We start from the raw sequence: 20839 nt of genomic DNA on the forward strand, positions 1-20839 counted from the left end.
CCCAGGCCCCTGAAGGCAGGGTGTCCCCTGCCTCCCTCTATACAGTGTTCCTCTTGTGCCCAGCTCCCTGCTTAATGACAAGCACGCATGGGGGCTGCCCTCGCGCTGCAGAGGGGAGTGCTGAGGGTCCGAGACCAGCAGAGCACTTAAATGCGGCGGCAGGCTCTGCAAACAGGAAGGCGCTCCGCAGAGGCCGGGCTGTTACAGGAGGGCACGGGGAGAGCTGCAGGCTCTGCAAACAACGTGGGGTCACCCCCACAGTGGCCAGCTCAGAGTCCTGCCCAGCCCCTTCTCCTAGACCTCTCCCTGAAGCCCCCAGCCCAGCCTGTCCTAACCCAAGGCCCCTGAGAGCCAGCAGGCTTCCCGCCGCCTGGGCTGGCCGTGGCACGGAACTTCACCTGCCTGCCCCTGCGGCTTCAGCGGCCACGTCTCACAGTGCGACCCTCCCTCCTCCTCCCCGCTCAGCCGGCACACCGAGGCCACCAGCCGGCCACAAACGCCTCCCAGGAGCTCCCCAGGAACACCCCAGTCTCCCCGCTCCGGGGCCCTAGGCCCAGGGTGACTGTTCTGCCACGAAGCGCAGCGCTCGGCTGGACAGCTCCACGCCCCACCCCCGCCGACTCCTGGGCAGCGAGCCGAGCACCCGCGGGCCCCACTCACCTGGATGAAGGTGCTGAGGGAGGCGTCGGTGGGGTTGTGCGTGATCAGGAAGCGCATGCTCTTGTAGCTCACCTCCACGGGGGCCGGCCGGTTCATCCGCGCCATGCTGCTCCGCGGGCGCGGCGAGGCCCGGGGAGGCGAGGCCCCCACGAGCCCCCGCTCCCCAAGGAGACGGAGATCCCGGTGCTTGCCCGACACACAGAAAGCGCTTCGTAGTCCCGTCTGCACAGACACCGTGCGATGCCCGGGGGGTGGAGGGCCTGGGCCCCGAGTCCGGCTCTTCGCAAGCAGAAGGGAAGACAGCCCCCAGGGCAGGGTGGCGGCCCACGCCCCCAACGCGGAGAGCTGGATGACGATGAGGAACCAAAGGGAAAATGGGGACACCCAAACCCCGGCCAAGAAGCCCTCACAAAGCCCAGAGTGAGTCTGCCGCCGGGGCTCTGCCCGGCGCCGTCAGCATCGGTGGACGGGCAAGCGGCCCCCTGCACTCGAAGGCGGGCCCCGGACCCTCAAGGACCAGAATGAACCTGAACTTGAACTGAACCCACAGGGCAACCTCGGGGTAGGGGTAGGGGTGGTGGGCGGCAGCCGTGGCGGCGGGCGGCTCTGACGTTCGGGGCCTCAGTCACGTTACCCCATCGGGGTACTGCAAGTCCTGGAGAGGGCCCGGGGGCTCAGGCGGCAGAGCCGGCCCGGGGCCGGACAGTAGGGGCCATGGGCGGGCGAGGGCAATGGTGAGAGCGAGAGGCACGGGGGCCTCCTCAGCAGCAGGCGTGGCGGGGATGTTGGGCCCGGCAGTATTCAGAGCGGCCCCCCGAGGCTCTCTCCATAAATCCCAGGCTGGTCAGCAGTGGGCCACGTCTGCGGAAGGACTAGAAAGAAAAGGAACAGACAAGGGGTCACCTGGAGCCCCCGCCTCTGGGGAGGGATGGGAGCCTGCCCATCCTGCTGTCGCAGCCGATGCTAACCCAGGGCCCTGCTGCAGGACCGTGCTGGGGGAGGGACCCTCGTCAGGCCTCAGTTTCCCCACCTGGGAGTACAGGAAGGAGGGCTCCCGCCAGGGCAGACTCAAAGCCCGGACAGCCACCAGAGTGCAGTGAAAAAGGACAGAGGGAGGGAGTCCAGGGACGCACACCCCAGGAACATGCTGCACCCCAAGTAGCAGATTTCAAGGTCCCCGCCCCGAGCCTTGCTCCCCGCTCTGCCACCTGTGACCAGGAGACACCCACCCCCAGCCCATAAAGTCACACTGCTGTGCGGAATTCCAGGCTCCTGTGGAATTTCAGAGCCCTCCCGGAGGGGCTCAGGAAGGGCTGCCACAGAGCCGGGGTGCAGTGCAGCCCCCCTCGCAGCTGTGAATCACCTGAACTTGTCCCCCGTGTCCCTTGGGGGTCCCTGGCTCCCGCTGGCCCCCACCCCTGCTGTCTCCACTGCTCACCCACAGGGCTGGCCCAACGCAGGAGTAAACAAGCAGGCCTCTGCCCTCGGGAAGCTCGGGGCAGCAGAGGCAGCCACGGCGGCCAAAGGTCCAGCCAGCCAACGGAGCATGCCAAGACGTGACAGTGCAGATGACCAGGAACGGGTCACACTGTGATGGCCTCAGGGAGGGACGCTGCCGGACCACTGAGTCAACCATCAAGCATGTCCACAGGCATGTCCATGTCCATCTCTGGGCCCCAAAGTTCTCAGGGACCCCAGCGGGACTACCCAGCCCCATCTCCACCCTCACAGATGGGCTGGGAGACCTTGAGCAATCAATGGCCTCAGTTTCCCCATTTGCACAACAAGAAGTCATACAAGATGGCCCTGTGGTTCCTCTAGCTGTGACCCAATGGTCAACAGACCCCCCCCAGCCACTGAATGTGGCCCCGGCCCCACCCACGGCTCTCTTATCTGCTCACCCAGCCAGCCCCTCTGTCCCCCAGCCCACCACCTCTTACCTTTGTCCCCGCCCCAGCAGCCCCTTCTCCAGCTGCCCACCAGGCCAGGAGAGCCGTGGAGTCTCAGCCCCGGTACTGGAAGCCCCCAAGGCCAGGGACCCCAGGCAAGAAGGGACCCGCTGCCCCAGTGTTCCTGGGCTCCGGGCAGGGGCCACACTTCACCCTCTGCCCAGTGCCATGGTCCTGGGAGGGCTCAGTGGGGAGTGTCCCGGGAGGGGGAAAAAGGCAGAGGAGCCCTGTCCTGGTTCAGCCAGACCCTAAACCTGAGCCACCCCAGAGCAAGCTACAGCTCAGAGTGCAGGCGAGGAAAGCGACAGCCACAGGCGCTCTGAGCACCACACAAACACCAGTCCCTCCTGGGGCCGCAGAACGCTCCCAAGAGTGTGTGTGCATGGCTGTGTTTACCAGAAAGCAAGAGGAGCAAAGGCCCAAGGAAACCCTAGGACTGCAGACCTCTCCATGCAGGGCTGACCTGTCCCCTCACTGCCCATAGATGCCGGGCACTTGCGGGAGAACCCATGGGCAACAGCAGAGGACCTTGCTCTGCTACCCAGTATCCCTCAACAGGTCCTCGGGGCTGAAGGCCACTGGGCAGGGAAGGGCCACAGGACTGTCCCCTGGAGCCTGCAGCTGCCCCTATCGGCAGGGGTGAGGGGTTAGACTGGCTGGGGGACAGGGAGCAGGATCTAGGCTAGAATGGGGTCAGGGTCTGGACCAAGGTTGGACCCACCCCAGGCTGGATCGGGGTCTTGCCACACACCCCACTTGTCTGTGCCAAGACTGGGTCTCCCACACCCAGATGGGAGCCAACAGCGATGCCTCACCCCTGCTGACCCAGGTGCTCCCACGTGGCCCCACCACGCCCAGAAACCACCCCCCGAGAGGGGCCCTTCCTCCCCACCACACCCCCTCAGTGAGGCCCCAGGAACCCTGAGCAGGGGTGACCCCTGTTGGCCAGCAACCATCCCCCAGGCCCACTACCATGAGGCAAGAGCTCCACTTGTACATGATGTGTCCTCTCCAACCCGTCTGCCAGGGGCCCCCCAGCCCAGCCCCTGGAACCCCAGCCCGGCACGGAACCCTCTGCTGGGTCCAGAGCAGCCACCCTTTGGAAACCCCGTTAGGCAACCAGAGTCCTCCCTGTCTGCAGATGAGTGAACAGGCTGGGGAAAGGCAACAGGACCCTCTCCGGGCCCTGACCAGACAGACCCCGTGCGCTTCCTGAAGCTCACGTCTGGGAGGCAAGAACACACCGCCCTCAGTCATGAGAGGGGAAATCCAGATTCGGGGGCTGCCGCCCGCATGCCGGGTCATGGCCTGCCGGACCCCACAGGGCTTCAGAGAGGGCCAGCCCCTCCCGACGCAGGTCCCTCGGTGATCTGGAAGACGCTGGAGCGATGCAGCTCCATGAGGTCCCGGGAAAGGTGAAGCAGGGTGTGGGAGTGCCGTGGGCAGGGCTGGGACCCGGCAGCTCCTGTAGGGTCTTGGGTGGGGCCACCACATCCTGTGCTGCGTGAGCCCCCAGCTGCGTGGGGGCTGGTCCAGGGGTGCAGCCCCCTCCCCGGGCTGAGGCTGAGGTCCTCCCAGCACACCCCGCACGCCCCAGCTCACCCCTGCTCACTCACGTGCGCGCACACAGGCGGTCTGCCGCCGCCTCCATCCGGCCGGTGGGCCGGGCACGGGGGCGAGACCCAGAGTGCGGGGCGCACGAGCCCCCCGGGATGCTCGGCAGCCCGGCGGCCGGGAACTATATATAGTGCCCGGGCATCACGTGGGCAGGGTGACCAGTGCCCGGCGGGCCACCCGACTTCTTGTGGCTCCCACACCTGCCGCCTAAATATAACCGCAGCCGGGTCAGCGTGCCCGGCCAAACAAAGGGGCTGCGGAGGGCTGAGCAGGAGAGAGGAAGCGGCAGGAGGAAGGGGAAATGCAACAGCAGAGGGGAGGCGGCTGACCACCACGGGGCGGGACCCTGCCTCCCAGGCGCCGGACTCCTGCCTCTGCGCATCAGCGCAGGAAACCATCAGCCCTAGGCACACCCTCCCCAGCACCCTCTGGGGCTCCCGATGACCCCTGCCAGGAGGAGGTCCCATAGCAGAGGGGGCCTACCCAGGGCTGGGTGCTGGGGGACCTCCGCACAGGCAAAGGCCTGCAGGACAAAGTCTCCATGGCAGAGGAGAAGAGGCTGCCAGAGAGAGGTGGGTTGGGGAGGCCAACGCCCACCAGCTGAGGGCCAGGCACCCCTCACCTGGCCTGCTCGACCCCTGCCCAGCTCTCCAACCTCAGGCCGGAGCACCTTCCTGTGTGTTACTGTGTGCCCAACACCACACCTCACTGAACCCTCACTGAACCCTCACCACCGCCGGGGAGCCCGCCGTCCTCCTGCCCACCCCTCGCTGTGTGCACATGGGGAGACTGAGGCTCTGGGACTAAGAGCCCACACGGGGTCACCAGGGAGCTGTCTCCACACCCCGCTCACCTTCACCAAGAGACCCTCTGCAATGCTCCGAGGTAGAGCCATCCCCAGGGTCCAGCCGACCCCAGCAGCAGGGTCCCGGCTTTGCCTCCTGGGAGCGCCATGTAAGGAAGGCAGTGCCCCCCAGAAGATGGGCGTCAAGAGTCGAGCCTGGCATCACAGTCAACACTGTGTCTGCTCTGGCCAGCCCGGGGGCCCTCGGAAGACAGGGGAGCAGGGCACACAAGCCCCAGCACACAGGGTCCCGGGAGGCCTTGCCTTGCTGGGAAGGCGGCTCTGAGCCCAGCTCCCAGCCAGCCAGCCTGGCCGCTGCAGTCGGCAGTCAGAGCCACAGGGCTGAGGGGAGCAGGGGTGTGCTGGCAGGCGCCCAGGCCAGAGCACGGCCCCCTCCAGGCTCATCCCCACACACGCACCCAGAAAGCATCAGCCATGGCGTGGCCCCTGCTGGACAGGCAGGCAGGAAGGGGGCCCCGCAGGAGCCCCACACACAGGCCCACCCTCACCAGGCCACGTGGTCTGCCCTTCAGCTCGAGGAACCCAAGGCAAGGGCTCCTATTCTCATGCCTCCATCTGGCACCAACGTGGGCGTCAAGCCAGGACTCCCATTTCAGGGCTCTTAGCTCCCCACTTCCAGCAGCACCTTCCTGAAGGCCATCTCTGGGCACTCGGCGCCCCCACCGCCACCAACCTCCCATCCTGACTGCTTTCAGAGGAGCTGTCCCCTCCGACGCTGCCTGCCGTGAACGAGACACCTTGGCCACATTGTACGGATAAAACACAACAGATCAGAGAGGCTGTGTGACTCGCCCGAGTTGCCCAGCCAGGAAGCAGAAGAACCACGGTTGGGGCTGAGTTTTACTGATCCGCAAAGACCCTGCTCTTGCCGACTCTGGGCCTCTGGGAGAAAGGGCCTCTGGGCAAGCCGCTTCCCCCGCCCCAGTCTGAATCCTCATTCGTACTCAGTAAAAGTTGCTCATCAAGCTCTTTGACACTGCATCCAAGACATAGGGCACACCGTGCTGCTCAGGCTATAGACCTGAGCCCCAGCAACAGCGTTCCCCCCCCTTGTCCGGGGCACCCGCTCTGGCCAGGCCTGGGGGGCACCTGCTGCAGCTGGCAAGACCCCAAGCCCTTCGGAGAAGTCTATTTTTATCAGAGCAGGAGCCGTTCCTGGAATCCTCCCAGAGCGAGCCCAAGTCCACACACAGTTGGGGGGGGCAGTCGTGAGCCGGCCCAGCCCGCCCTGATCCCCTAGGAAACCCTCCCAGAGCCCTCCCGCCCTGCACCCAGCAGCACTAAGGATCAGCCCCCCTCACGGCCAAGCACAGTGCCCTCCCTTCCCTCCATCCCTGTCCTGTCCCCGCTCCCTCCAGCCACATGCCCTTTAGAGCAGTGTCCCAGCCCCAGGGAAGGCACGTCCCAAAGGAGGGACACGGAGGCTGTCGAGTCCACGCTGCCTCCGCACGGGGCCTGGCACCAGAAGGGCTCCCCACTTGTTTATGGAAGGAACAAATGACCCAACGTTCTGGGCAGAGGTCCAGATCTGGGAAATGTCCAGAACCCATCACGGGATCTCAGCCCCTGAGGTCCAGAGGATCTCAGCCCCTGAGGTCCAGAGGGAACTCGAAGGTCACCCCCGCCACCCAGTCCCCCAGCTCGCACACCTCCAGGGACAGGGAGCTCACTACTCCTTGGCAGCACCTCTCTGCCTTCAGGCAGCTCCCTGAGTAATCAGGGCCGCCCTCCAGGGCCCGCTGAATGCCTGCAGCTGGGATGGGCACCGGCAGGAGGAAGACTTCCAAGCAGATTAAGCCAGCGCAGCGGGTAGCCCCGAGGGCAGCCCCGCTGGAGGGTCAGGTGATCGGGGGAGGCTTTCCTGAAGCAGCCGGCCAGCGGGGAGCCCAGCGTGGAGCCCAGCGCGCTGCAGATGCCTGGAATCTCATCAGGGCTTGACTGGCTGCCCTGACTCCCTGGGCGACCTGGGGCCAGGGCTTGCCCTCTCTGGGGCACGTGGCCTCCGCTGCCGATGGAGACGCCACCAGGGAGGAAAGCCACCTTCCGAGCTGGTGCCAGCTCCCAGCCAGTCACGGGGCACCCAGGCTACCACCTGCAAGCAGAGCTGGGGGCAGCGGGCCTCGGTTTGCACTGGGGCGGGCACCTCTTCCGCCCGCCAGGATCTCGGAGTGGAGGCCTGCGCCGAGACCAGGCTCCCCGAACCAGGGCGGCTGCCCCTTGGGCCCGCTCCGGCCGCCTCGCCACACCTGTGGCTTTAAGGTTGCCCGGGGGGGGGCATGGTGCTGACTCCCCAAACCGAGCGCCCACCCCCAAGGTCACCCTCGAGGGCTGTCGGGACAGGCCCACCAGCGCTGCCGGGACAGGCCCCAGCTCCACCGGAAACCGACGGGCACGTGGGCGGGCACCTTGAGAGTGCGGGTAAGGCCACGGGACTCCCCACCAGCTGTCATAGTGCAGGTACAGCGCAGCTGGGCGGGCCGCAGGGGTCTCCTGGACCCGGGTCTCCTGGACCCAATGGCCATCAGGAGCCAGCCAGGCCTAGCCCGAGCACCCCCCGGCCCGGACAGCACTCGCCCAGCAGGCACCAGAAGTAAAGGGCGCCTCTCCGAGCTGCTGTCCGCCCCATCTTGCCTCACCTGGCGAGGCCTCAGGGGCGCCTGCGGCAGGGCCACGCAGGGCAGGAGGAGTGAGCCCAGGAGGGACAGCAGGCACGGGTGCCAGAGCCGCACACAGGCCAGCACCAAGCTGGGCCGGTCAGGGCCGGGACTCGGGCTCAGGGGCCGGGGCGCAGCCAGGCCTGTGACCCAGCAAGGCCTGTGACCAGACACGATGAGGCTTGCCTTGCTGGGGTGTCAAGAAGACAAAGGGACAGTACGAGATAGGGGCTAGAACCCCTTTGTGGCTGTGGGACAGCGGGGCCAAGTGCCCCACAGGTGCCCCTTCTGCTAGGGCACCTAGCCTGCCCCCAGCCCCAGCAAGCCCCTCCTGATGGCCAGGCTGCCGGTGACACCCCATGGTGACACATGGGCCACAGCATGTGGACTGCACCTCCCGGACAGCCCCCTCTGTCGGAAGCCCCACCTCCCACCCACCACCACCGACCAGGGCAGCACCGCCACCCCAGCCCAGCACTGGCTCTGGGAGCCTTCAGCCACCGTGTGCCCACTCCCGCTCCAGACCTCAGGACTCCCACCAAGCAGGAAGGGGAACCAGGCGTGTGCAGCCCATTTACAAGTACCGAGCCCTCCGCGCCCGGCACGGGGCTGAGCCCAGAGACGCCGGGAAAGCAATCACCGGAGCAAGCCCCCCAGATGGGGCTGCCGGCCACCCCTCCGCCCCCTGCCCTGGGAAGCCACCTCCCAGACAGCCCCCACGGGTGCCCCACACGCAGGCAGCGCTCCCGAGCCAGGGGTCACCCCGCCCCTCACACCACCCTGTGCCTCAGTTTCCTAAGCTGCCACATACGGGGCATTTCCTGGCGCCCTCCGTTCCCAGGCTGCCTGGGTCACACCTGGGCCACCCCCGAGGCTGGTGAACCAGGGCTCCGGCTTCACCCTGCTAGCTCTCCTGCCAGCGGGAGCACTGCCTCCCCCCGACCCCCACACAGCAGCCGCCGCCCCCTGGGCCCTCCTGCACCCTGCCTTGACCATGCACTTCCTTCCACCACCCGCCCGCCCAGGTACCCCACGCAGACTGTTTCCTCAGCCTCCACGTCAGACTGCGAGGCGAGGTGTCACGGACCGGCGACCACAGGCCGTTACTGTCCCCTCATCTGCAAGGAGGGAGGACAGTGGCTGCCCTCCGGGGACGATGTCAGGAACACAGATTCCGTCCTGAGAAGCGCACAGACCAGGGATCCCACCCCAGAGTGTGGACTGCCCTTCCCTCCCCGATCTCGGGTCCTGTACCCCAAGACCCCCAGAGAGCTCAGGACCCCACCTGAGACACAAACTGGGGTACACAGGGCTGCCCTTGAAGGACACCCACACACCCTGCTCCCCCATCAGGGGATGGAGATCCCGGGGGGCGTCCCTTCCTCTCCTCTAACCAGCCAGCCCGCTCTCCCCACCAGGGTGGGCATCGAGAGACACAGCGGGCAGCTCAGTGGGCACCTCCATGAGGGCACGTGCCACCGCCAGCCCCAGACCCAACCCGGGACCAAGCGCCCACGTCCTCCACCCACCCACCTGGTGAGCACCCCAGTCCCCTTTGTCGAGACCTGGACATACAATGATGGCCCCACGCTGCTGTGGCTCACACACCGCCTGCGGCTCCCCATGGCCCCAAGCCAAGCTCTGACTTTCCAGCCTGACCCACTGGTCCCATCCCTCCTACCCTCAGCTTAAGAGTGCGAGGAGGCATGGGGCACCTGGGTGGCTCAGTGGGTTAAAGCCTCTGCCTTCTGCTCAGGTCATGATCCCAGGGTCCTAGGATCTAGCCCCACTATCGGGGTCTCTGCTCAGCGGGGAGCCTGCTTCCTCCCCCTCTCTCTGCCTGCCTCTCTGCCTACTTGTGATCTCGGTCTGTCAGATGAATAAATAAAATCGTAAAAAAAAAAAAAAAAAAAGTGGGAGGAGGCAAGGGGGGGCTTGTAGGATCCATGCCTCCAGTCACCCTCTCGTCTGTGTCCAGAATGCCCCCAGACTCTCCTCATCCCCCCCACCAGGAAGTCCTCCTGGATGCCCTCAGTGCTGGGATTTTGCCCATTGAGTTTTCATTCCTATGTGTACCTACCCAGCATCCTCTCTGCTCCGGGGCCCATGCTGAGAGCACTGGGGCCAAGGGTGAGTGAACCCTCACGACCCGACCCTCAGGGAACCCACCATCTGGGGTGGGGGTCAGGCAATGGACGGCACAGACAGAAACAAGACTGGGAGTGGCTCTCGGGAACGGCGCCCTTTGGGCCGAGATGCGGACCCCACCCTACGGTCACGGCAAGGGCCCCCACCTGGGAAAGGCATCAGACTCGCCAGCACCTGTTCCTGCTGCCACTCTGGAAACCACTTCCCACCCCATGATCCCATCACCCCCAGCTCTGCACACACCCCCACCTGAAGCCAAAGACCAGGACCCCATTTTCCACGGAGGCCAGACAGACGCGGAGCAGAGCCGCCAGAAACCTGGCGTCCCGCTGCTGAGCCTGGGGCTCCTTCCCTTCCACCCGATGAATCATGCGAACTCCATCTGTGCGAGCCCGGGCCCAGGGCGGCTTTCGTAAACACAAGGCGAGGCCTTCGGAGCAGCCAAAGTCGATGCCCAGATGCCCAGAGGCCCGGCCGCGAATACCACCCCCCCACCCCCCACCACGTGCCCCAGGAGGGGCACCAGGCCCTCAACTCAGAGCCCAGCAGCTCCTGCTTTGCACACAATTGTGACCCAACCTAGAAAGCCACAGATACTTCCAAACGCCTCAAGGGGGGGTCACTCGAACCCAAGACAGCGGCCAGTGATGGTCTAATAACGGCACCGGCAGTTACCACCTGCAGAAAACCCGCTTTCAGGCTAAAGACTCCGGGGATCCAACAGACCCTAAATGCCTCCGTTTACTAGCTGGGGAGGGGTCTCCGCAGCCCTGAAGCTCCACCGATCCCTGTTGTCCCGGGGGGTTAGCACCACCGCCGCCCCCGCCCCTGCTCCAGGCTGCTGTAAAAACCAAAGGAAGAAGTGGGTCTGCAGGTGCCCCCCACCCCCACCCCGAGCCGGCAGAGCCTGTGGTCACAGTCAGCATCTCAGCAAGTGGCCAGGCCAAGCCCAGGTCCCAGAAGCTGCCTGGCCAGAGGGTGAGCCCCCCAGCACCGCCAAGGACCCCGATGACCAGGTGACCTCGGACGGGCCCCACACCAGCTGTTATGGCCATGCTGTGATGACCCACGGGACCCCCTCTCACTCCCCTGCCAGCAATAAATCATCAACTATGTGAGCACTGTGTTCACAGTGGGGCCCTGCATATCCCTCCCCCGCTCCCCTGAGGGGGCAGAAGAGGCAGGCCTGGACACCCCTCCCCCACAAATCGTTGCCCCTCCACAGTGCAGCCGACCAGCAGTTCCAGGGACCCTCCTCTGAGCCACGGGCCGGGCGCACAGCAATACGGGACAGCTCGGGCTCTGGAAGGAGAAGCGTCCATCCCTGGGCCACCCGCCCCTACTTCGACAGAGGCTCCAGCTGACCTGAGTGTGAGCAGAAAGGCCTGGGAACCCCTGTGGCCCCGCTCTGAGGTCTGCCCCAGGGATGGCCACACCCAGGCCTCTGCCAGCCCCACCTTCCCCACCGGACCAGAGCTGCAGGGAGCCCGCGGTCACTCACCCGCCTTCCCGCCTTCCCGGTCCCAGAGTCCTGGGGCGCCGCACCCCCGCCCAGCTTTATCCCCGCCCGGGCTGCCCGCCCTCCCGCGTCAAAGGCCCCTGATCGCCGGTAAACTGTGCCGGGAGGGAGGCGGGGGCATGCTGGGGCAGCCCCAGAAGGATCGCTGGCCAGCCTTTGGCTCCCACTGCACTGCCCCCCTCCCAGGGCTGCCTGGAAGCAGGGTAGTGGGGCTGGGACAGGGATCTGAGGTTGAGGCGAGCACCCTGGTCCCAGGAAGCAGTGGGCAGGAGAGCCCCCCTCCCCCACGGGGCCTGACTCTGGGCTGCAGGAGGCCGGAGAGTCCCCAGGGCCCTGAATTAAAGGCAGCCAGAGCAGGGGGAGGGGGGAAGGGAGGGAGCAGGCGAGGGGGCCAGGAGGGGGCTGGAGGAGTGGGCACAGAGCCAGCCTGGAGATCTCTCCAAGGCCCCGAAGCCCAGCCTGGCAGCCCAGCCTGGCAGCCGGCAGAGTGGAGGGTCAGGGGGACAGCCTGGGGCTCCCCAGTTCTCTGGCCTGTCTCCCCACTGCCTGCTGCAGGTTGGGAAGGGGGTTCCAGGACCCTTCCCTTGCTGAGGGGGCACTCAGTGCACCCCTACCTCCCAACCCACCCACACAGAAACAACCTAGCCTTCTCTAGGCTGCCCCCAACCTCAGCAGCCCCCCAGGGCCCTCCCCAGACTGCTCTCGGGCTCCGGAGAGCTGCCCACGCTTCCCCAGGGCCCCCGCGAGCCCAGCCCTCAGGTCTTCCTGTTGTCCGTTTCCCCCACAAGGAAGCCAGGGAAGCCGGCTAACAGGCCAGTGAGCCCACCACACCCTGGCGGGGGCCTCAAGGCCCCACAAAAATACCAAGGAAGCGAAGAAGAGGGAACCCCACCAGTGGGGGAGGGGTGCTCCTGTCCCTGAGGCCCAGTGTCACTTGTCCCTCCTCCCCCCAGGATGCTACCCTAGCGGGGATGGCACCAGGAAGGATGAAGTTCTCTCCCCAGACCCTAGATGGGGGTGGGGGTGGTAGCCCAGGCCAGCCCTGCCCAGAGAGGTCACAGAAGTCCCTGCTCCGGCCTGCTCCCCACCAGGTGAGCAGCAGGGGCAATTCCTCCCGAGCTGCAGGAAAGGCCTCCACACCTGGCCCCGGAACGGCGGCCCCATTACCCCACCAGCCCGTCCCGACATCTGCCCATAGACAGCTCCCCACTCTGGTTCCCACCAGGCACCTGCCAGCTGCCCACCGGCCAACCCCGCCCCAGACAGAGCCCCTTCCCAGTGGCCCAGGGCCCAGGCCTTGACCCATGCCTTGGCCAGGCCCCAGAGCCCTCCTTAGCCACCCAGCTGGCCCGCTGTATCTGCTGCAGCCTCTGCCAGGTGCTGTGACTCACACACCTGCCACCAGGCCTTTGTCCTTTGTCCCTTGTCCCTGCCTTGGTCTCCATCCGGTGGCCCTCTTCCCTCCCACCTCTCCCAACTCCCACCGCATGAACCTCTCCTCACCCCCGCAGCCCTCCCTCCACTTCCCCACCCCTCTCTGGACCAGTCCCAGAGGCCATGTGCACCTTGGACCACTCCTGGAGGGCAGGGCCACGTCCAGCCCCCTTCAGATCTCCCCAAGGGAGGGTAGAGACTGCAGAGGGTCAGCGTCCACGAGTGGACCACCAGGCCTGAGGAGACAGGACGGCACAGGACGACCGGCCAAGCCAGCAGCTCAGCAGGACCTAGTGTGACTGCGAAGCCGTGTGGCAGCCCAGGGGCAGCTCTGTCAAGGTGCACACGGTGGGTGTCCAGACCAGACGCCCATGCCAAGAGGGTGGGGACCCCGTTCCCCTATGCCACCATGCCGCCCGGTGGCCCGCCACATCGTCTCTGTTCTCCGGTCCATACCCCATCTCCCACTAGGCCTGGAAGGACTCTGCCCAGACTCTGCCCAGACTCCCAAGTCAGACCACAGAAGTCTCACACGGCCAGGGACCTCGCACGGATGGGGAGACCCGGTGTCCTGCCTTAGTAACCAGAGGGTCAGAGCCCTCCCACTGTGGCCCCTGGGCCTATCACTGCCCCTCCCCGGGCCCCAGCCCGCCTGTCTTAGCAAGGACACAGCTGGACTCCTCTGCGTGTCCGATATTGCCCCGTTGGTGAAAGGCAGGTTCCCAGGCATCCCCCCCACCATGGGGCTCCACCACATGCACTGGCACACACAGTCAGGCGAGCCCCGGGAGGCTAGAAGCAGGGTTCAGCAGGCCCTGCTGCACCCCCCTGTCCCCAGGGGTCGTCTCCTGACCTCGGCCTCCCCGCCTTGCAGAGCCCCAGTCCCGGAGGTCTGGTTATCTGGCAGCAGTTTCCAGCCTACAGCCCATTACTCTGGAGGATACGGTGTTGGGTTGGGAATTCCTAGGCTCCGATTCTAACAGGACGAAGAGCTTCGAAAGCCTGCCCTAGCCTGCACCCACGGTCCCCAGTGCTTTCCCCCTGGGCCCCACTGGGCTGATGCCGACTCCTGGCACCATGCCCCCGAGCCTCCGGAATGGGCACGGTGTCCCAGCGGAGCCGGGAGCTTCACGGATTCGCTTGGCGCCAACGGCCCCTGAGAGGCCCTTGTACCCACCAAGCCCCCAGCTCAAGCCCCTGCCAGGAAGGCAGAGGCCCCAGGAGGCCCAGAGGAGGCCCCCAGTCCTTGCCGTCCAGAGAGCCCTGGGCCTCCCCAGTCCACCAGGTGGAGCCCAACCACTCCCATGCCCCCCGCCACACACACACACAGGGACCCTCGACGGGCAAAAGGCACCTGGGGTCCTCAGAACCGGGGTGGTGGCATGGGCCTCCTGGATGGTCCATGGGGCCTCCCAGAGGAAGTCCCTGCCCCCCAGAACCAGCTGGAGGCCCCACGGGGTGCGCCCTGGGATACCCCGACAGCTGAGAAAGTCCTCCATGTGGCTGCCTGTGCCCCCACGCACACCTTTTCTCCTCCCTGGGCCTTTCGGTCGTCTGCACAACTTGGATATAACAGACCCTCTCAAGGGGGGAAAACAAGAGCTGCCCCCCAACATGCCCCCCCGGTGCCCACAGAGTTGTCCCGTGGCCTGGGGGGCAGGGGTGGGGCACCCATGGGAGGGGAGGCTCCATTAAGAAGACCCCCAGTACTGGGGGGCATTTGCTGCGCCTGCCTGAGTCCCCTCCCCCTGGAGGAGCGGCTCTGGCTCGTCCTCTGGCCCTGGACCATGCAAGGTCAGCATCCCCGAGGGGGATGAGAAGGAGGTCCTGGGGGAGATCTAGGGTGTCAGAGGACAGCTGGCACCAGACAGGCGGTCAGCCCCTCCCCGCTGCGCCTGCTGTGCCCCAGTCCCAACCAGGAAGCAGGATAGGACCCCCCAGCACCCTCAGGGGAGGGGGTCTGCCCACAGATGCAGCAGCCGGTCCCCTGTACCTGTGCAGCCACCCTGGACCCATGGCAGGACATGGCCAGCAGCTGCCCCGGAAGCCGGCGGCCCCCGGGGAACTGGACCCTGCGGCATGAAGGCGTGCTAGCCGCTTCTGCTCACCACCGCACCCGAAGCCGGGCCAGAAAAGGAGGCTGCGGCCCAGCTAGAACGCGGGTCCACGCTCAGGTGCGGCTCGGCTCACCACCCGCACACACCCGAGGGACGTGCCCAGGAGTGCAGAACAGGGGAAGGCTCCAGGACCCCTGCACACGGAGACCCCTCCCCACATTCATCCTTCACGCTGTGCTGAAGGAAGCCATCAGCCCTTTTCACAGATAAGGAAACTGAGGCTCTGGCCATGCAGTCAGTGACTTGACTTGCCCGAGGCCACAGCTATGCGCGGCTGAGGCAGCCCAGGTGGGCACTGCCTCTGTGTTTTCTCCTTAAAACAACCCCTGATCCGGAAACCGAGGCCCGGCCCTCCAACAGATCTCAGGGCTCCCGGAAGCCCCGACACCCATCGCCGCCGTCCGTCGCCAAGGCCCCTGCCCCGCCCCACCCAGCACGCAGGCCGCCAGGGGTCAGGCGGGCGGGAAGGGGTCGCAAGATCACGGAGGTGGCCAGGGCTGCTGGCCAAGACCCTGGTGGACGCGCGTCAGAGGGGCCTTCAGGAGCCACGGGAAAGAGTTCTGACCTGGCCTCAGGAGGCCACATCCAAAATAACCGGCCCCACCGCCCCGGGAGGACTCCGCCGGGCGCACGTAGGCCTCGCAGCCCTGGGCGCTGCCAAGCTGGGTGCGGAAGGTCACGGCTATTTCTGGGTCGGCCTGGCGGCGAGACACAGCCCCCCGGCGCCCTCAGAGAACCAGCGCAAGAGGGGCAGGTTGCTGCATCCAGGACACACGCTAGAGGGGCCCACAGGCCCCCCAGGGCAGTGGGGAGCCCGGCGCTGCTACTTTCCTCTTCCCGGTGCTGCTGCCGTCTCAGCTCCGTGTCGGCCCCGCCGGCATCTGCAGCGGTCGCCGGGTGCCGATTCCCGGGCTGGAGCCCTGGGTGGACGGAGAACCGTGTCCCGTCTCTGAAACAACAGTGGCGCTTCCTGCTCTTCAGCAGCTCGAACCCTGAGCACGCGCAGCCCAGGACGGCTCGACGACCCAGGCCCCAGGGAGCCAGCGTGACGCCCACCGTGCACAGCGCTGTGTCCACCCTGCAACGTCGCAACCTCGTGGGTGCCCGTGGCCGTCCCACCCATGGGAGCCTGAGGCCCACGGAGCGCAGGAGACTCTGAGGTGGGGCCTCCCCAAACCCAGGCCCTGCGGGGTCTCTACGGGCCCAGCAGGAGGGGTTCCCTCCCATCACCCCGACCCCAGTGTGGTTCTGCCCCACACCCTTGCTCAGGTCGTGACAGCTCCCAGAGGGTCTCTGTGCCTCAGTCTGTTCATCTGTAAGATGGGTTCGCCGGACGCCGTTCCTTCATGGAGCTGCTGGTGGCCGTTCTCCCAGGATCTACAGGGACACTTCCCTTCCCAGCAGCCTTGCCTGAGCCCCTGGAATGATTCTTCTGTGCCATACACCCAGGGGGACTCTGACGGGACTCTAAGCCCCGTGGGAGGACCCGCATTCAGAATGGGGATTCCCCCAGGGCTTTCCTTGGGATACCGAAGGGGCTTTATTTCCTGCAAAATGTCCCAGAGCCTTTATTCCTCAATAGATGCAATGGCCTGGGACGGGGGGGCGGGGGCAGGGCAGCCGGCAGCACGTTTCCAGAATGTTTTGGATACCAGGCACCAGCAAAGACGGCCCCTCCCAGAACCTCAGCAACACGCCGGGTTGGGTCAGCCCCACGCCCCAGTCCCAGCTGCGAGGGTGGGAGAGGCTCCTGGCCAGGCCTCCCTGCCTCCAGCTCTTCTGTGCGGCTCGGCCCATCTCTGAGCCCGGCCGGTTGTCAGGGCGGGGACCACCACACAGAGATGGAGGCGGAGCCCAAGCCAGGCCACCCTGAACCCCCAGCCCCGGTCCTCTGCCTGGGGCCCCCACCTTGGTCAGGTGAGGGTTGCGGGATTAGCTCCGGCTGTAGCCTGCCCCTGCTTTAGAGTGACCGAGCCCGCATCCCGTCCACTTCCCGCGCCTGGCCCCTCAGCCGCTCCTCCAGGAGCTGCAGACAGGGCACGACCAGGGGTGCAGAGCCCGTGTGGGGCTGCACGGCCCCGAGCCCGCACCCAGCTGGGCTCTGCAGACCCCCAGCAGTAGGAGCCCCACAGCAGTGCCCACCCCCCCCACCCAGACAGGACTACCGGGAGTGGAGGGGTCACAAAGCAGGGAGGGCAGGAGACTTTGCACAAGAAGAGAGACATGTCCGAAGCAGGCCCCACGCGCCGCCAGACTCACCAACACGGGCACTGCCCGGGGGGAAGGCCGGCTCCACGCCGTGGGTTCCACGCCGTGGGCTCCACGCCGGCTCCGGAGCTCGCTGAGTGCCCGCCAGCCTAGCAGCGCTGCCCGCTCTCCTCTAAGCCCTGCCGGCCACCCGGGGCAGAGCCGGGCTAATCCTATTTTGCAGACTTTAACTGAGAACCTGCGCAGGCCAGACTCTGCGGCGCGGGGAGCAGGCTCCATGGCTTTCCTGAGATAAAATTCACGGACCGTGACATTGGCCATTTTAACTATTTTAAACCAGACACTCGGGCGTTTTCTAGCATCTCCGCGGTATTGCGTGATCATCACCACTACCTAAGACCAAAACATTTCCATCACCCCAACAAGCAGCCCCACACTTCTTGTGGACCTGCCCCCACAGACACCCCCACCCCCGCCGCCCGCCCAGCCGCTGGCAGGCACTCGTCCACTTGGGAGCACATCTCCACGGACCTGCCATGTCCGTGAAATCACGCACCACGTGGCCTTGGGGGTGTGGCTCCCCGATCTCCACATCACGCTTCTGAGGGTTAGGGCTGCACCCCTTTATTGGCTCCCCTACGTGGAGATCATGCTCAGCTCACGAACAGCTGGGTTACTCGCGGGTCTGTCCCCCTGAACCCCACAGGGACTGTGCGCTGTCCAGACAGCAAGGCTGGACACCCACAATCACCCGTGCTTCCAGGACCCAGGGGTACCGCAGAGGCAGGGGGCTTACCCTCTCCCCAGCAGAACGAGTGGGGTCCCTCATGCACCCAAGTGTGAGAAAAAACCCAGGGAGGGGCAGACAGGGTATGGGGGGTGGCAGGGCCTGGGGGTCCAGTCAGGAGGGTGGGCGTGGCAGCACAGGGGCGAGGGGTGGCGGGGAGCACCTGGGCAGCCCCCTCCTGGGTCCAGCAGGGGCGCAGTGGGCTGTGGAGGGCGCTGAGCAGGCCAGGGAGGGACAGAAGGCCCGGCAGCCAGGCAGGTAAAAGGGGGCCCTGCGGGGTCCCCGGCCGGCTGGGCAGGGCCGGCCTTCAGGGAAGGGGAAGATTCGTCACAGCAGCTTCAAAAGCTACAGACGCAGCCGCCGCACGTGGAGCTAGCCCAGCCCGCAGGTTCGCTCGTTCTCGAGGCAAGGCTGGTTCAGAGGCGAACCCCAGCCCGCAGCAGCACCAGGACGGGACGGGAGAGCAGAGACGAGCGACACTCTACGGGGAGACACCACCAGGCCCCATGTCGGCCAGCCACACACGGCCTGTGCGCGTGGGCCTGCCCACACCAGCAGCCGGACCACACCCCGCAGGACAGCGAAGGACACGCTGGCCCCCTCCAGTCTTGAGAGCTCCCCCTGAGAAGGGCAAATGGGCTGGGGGTCAGGCGGAGGGCACGGCCCAAGGGAAGGCCAGGAGGGCGGGGAGCAGAAAGGTGACCCAGGCTGCCGGCGAAGCGCAGGAAATGCCCCCCGGGGAAGGCAGGCCCTGGCGGACCCCCATTCTCAGAATCACTGCAGGGCAGCGGCGGGGAGAGGCAGGTCTTTGCAACCCCAGATCGAGGGGTGTCACAGAATCAAGCACAAGAGGAGGAAACAGAAACTCCCCAGAACCCCCAACAGGGGCAGGAGAGTCCACATGGAGTGACAAGTGAGACAGCAGTGCCTGGGCCCCCTGAGGTCACCGAGAGTTTGGGGAGCGTCTGCCCAGAGCCAGCCCCCACCCTGGCGTCCTGGGTACCCCGACCCTCCCCTGCACTCCCGACCTGGTGTCACCCTGCTGACACGGTCCCTCAGGGTTGAAGCCCCTGATGATACCCACGCCACTTCAAAGGAAACGCCCAAGTCCCCTCGCCCCCGAAGGCCCCACCGCCGGCTGCTGTCCCCCCACACCCCTCCTCGCTCTGCTCTGGCCTCACCTGCCCTCCTGTTGTCCCGACGACGGGCCATGTCCGGCCTCGCCTCCAGTCCTTTGCCCTTGCCGTGCCCTGTGCCAGGCGCACTCTCTGTCCCCAGAGCATCCTATCCTGTCGCCAGGCCTTTGCCTCCGCTCTGGGACTCCCTCCTGGCTCCACCTGCCCGTCCCAACCCCACCTCCTCGAAGGCCCCGTCCGTCACCGGCGCACAGACACTGGGCTCCGGGTGGACGCCGTCCACGGCTGTGCTCTGGGGCCAAGGGAGCTCGTAGAGAAAAAGGCTCATGGCAGGCAAGACCACAAAGTTGGCCACAGCAACCTGGCAGGGACCCTGGGGCGCCCACAAATCATAGCGCCAGCAACCGAGAGGCTCTCGGTCATCAAGGAGCCCTGCCCAAGCAGATCGCCCCACACATCTAGAATCTTCTACCCTTGATGCAGGGGCCACGCGGAGCCCCTGCAGAAGGGGAGGTGAGTGGAGAGCCCCACCTTGTCCTGCACCGTCAACAGAGTGTGCTGTACCCAGGCAGGAATGGCGTGGAGAGCTGAGGCCAGCCCCGTCCCCAGGCCAGCCTCCCCAGGTTCTGGACTCCTGGCCCAGCGCCCCCTCCTCCCAACAGCCGTCCAAGCTTCTCCCACTCTAAGGGCTTCTCAGCAGGCCCCACGACCCCGGCCCCCACCTCCACAGCCTCCCGCAGGCCTGGGCACACACGCCGCAAACCATCTTTTATACACTTTTTAGTACCTCGGCACACGGGACGGGGCGAGGCCAGCAACGCTCAGACCCGGGGGCAGCCCGGGCTCTACAAACCGGCTGCCCACACCTGGAGGGCAGCTGTGGGGCTAGGTCACAGACTAGTGGGCCTGGCGTGCAGGAGGCACTCGGGAACAGCCGGTGACCCTCCTGGGACAGGCCCACAAGCGCCTGTCCTCAGCCCACGGGCACCGCTGGAACATCCCGCCTCGCCCAGGACCGGCTGATGGCCGCGCCTCCCGGCCGTGGTGCTCCTGGAGCCCAGAGCCCGCCCAGAGTCCCGGTTCTCACGCTCACTTCCTCACGGGAAGGAAAGGGTCGGGGAGACGCTCACCCTGCCTGCAAGACCCCACGACAGAGCCTGCCGCAGCGGAGGGGAGGGAAGGGGAGGGAACGCAGTGAGAACGCAGGGGAGACAGGAAGAAACCAGGCGGGGGTGCCCCTTGCTCCCCATGGCAGGCCAGGCAGGGCCATCAGACTCCCAGCCCACCAGGCTCCTCCTGAAGGCGGGAGGCCGGGCGGGCACAAGGCGGCCAAGGGCCCGCTGGGGTCAGCGTCCTTCCTCAGGCTGGGCAGGCCCAGCTGGCAGTGGCCGTGGGAACTGTCCCCAGGCCCAGCCAGCCACACTCAGGCCAGGCAGTGGGCACGTCCCAAGGGGCGGAAGCCCAGACCCTGATCCTGCTGGAGGCATGTCCAGACCTGCCGGCTGACCCAAGGGTCTCGAAGGGGAGGGTGAGGAGAACAGGGTCTCGGGCCGCCCCCACCACTACAGTCACCATCCAGCCCCCAGACCCTGCCCACCTTTCTGCTTCCCCTCCCAACAGCCACCCCCTTAGCCACGCTCCCAGAGACCACAGCCTCCACCTGCACCCCGCACCCCTGTCTCCTGGGTTAGGGGCCCCTCCTGCGACTCCCTCCACCCCACCCCTCCTCAAAGAGCACACAGCCC

General features: G+C 66.3%; 1 protein-coding gene across 3 annotated transcripts in view; it reads right to left on the bottom strand.

The window, feature by feature from the left end:
• The window catches only part of PTP4A3 (protein tyrosine phosphatase 4A3), a 38112-nt gene that overhangs the window by 4432 nt on the left and 12841 nt on the right, over positions 1-20839 (bottom strand). For 2 of the 3 annotated variants that reach the window (XM_044247077.1, XM_044247079.1), the window contains exon 2: positions 661-1532. In XM_044247077.1, the coding sequence (XP_044103012.1) occupies positions 661-765 (105 nt within the window). In that variant the 5' untranslated portion in view covers positions 766-1532. Of the gene's footprint in view, positions 1-660; positions 1533-11394; positions 11419-20839 lie in introns of those variants that run through there. The other variant, XM_044247078.1, reaches the window with a different exon arrangement.

This window comes from Neovison vison, chromosome 4 (assembly GCF_020171115.1).
Source record: "Neovison vison isolate M4711 chromosome 4, ASM_NN_V1, whole genome shotgun sequence".
NCBI lineage: Eukaryota > Metazoa > Chordata > Mammalia > Carnivora > Mustelidae > Neogale > Neogale vison.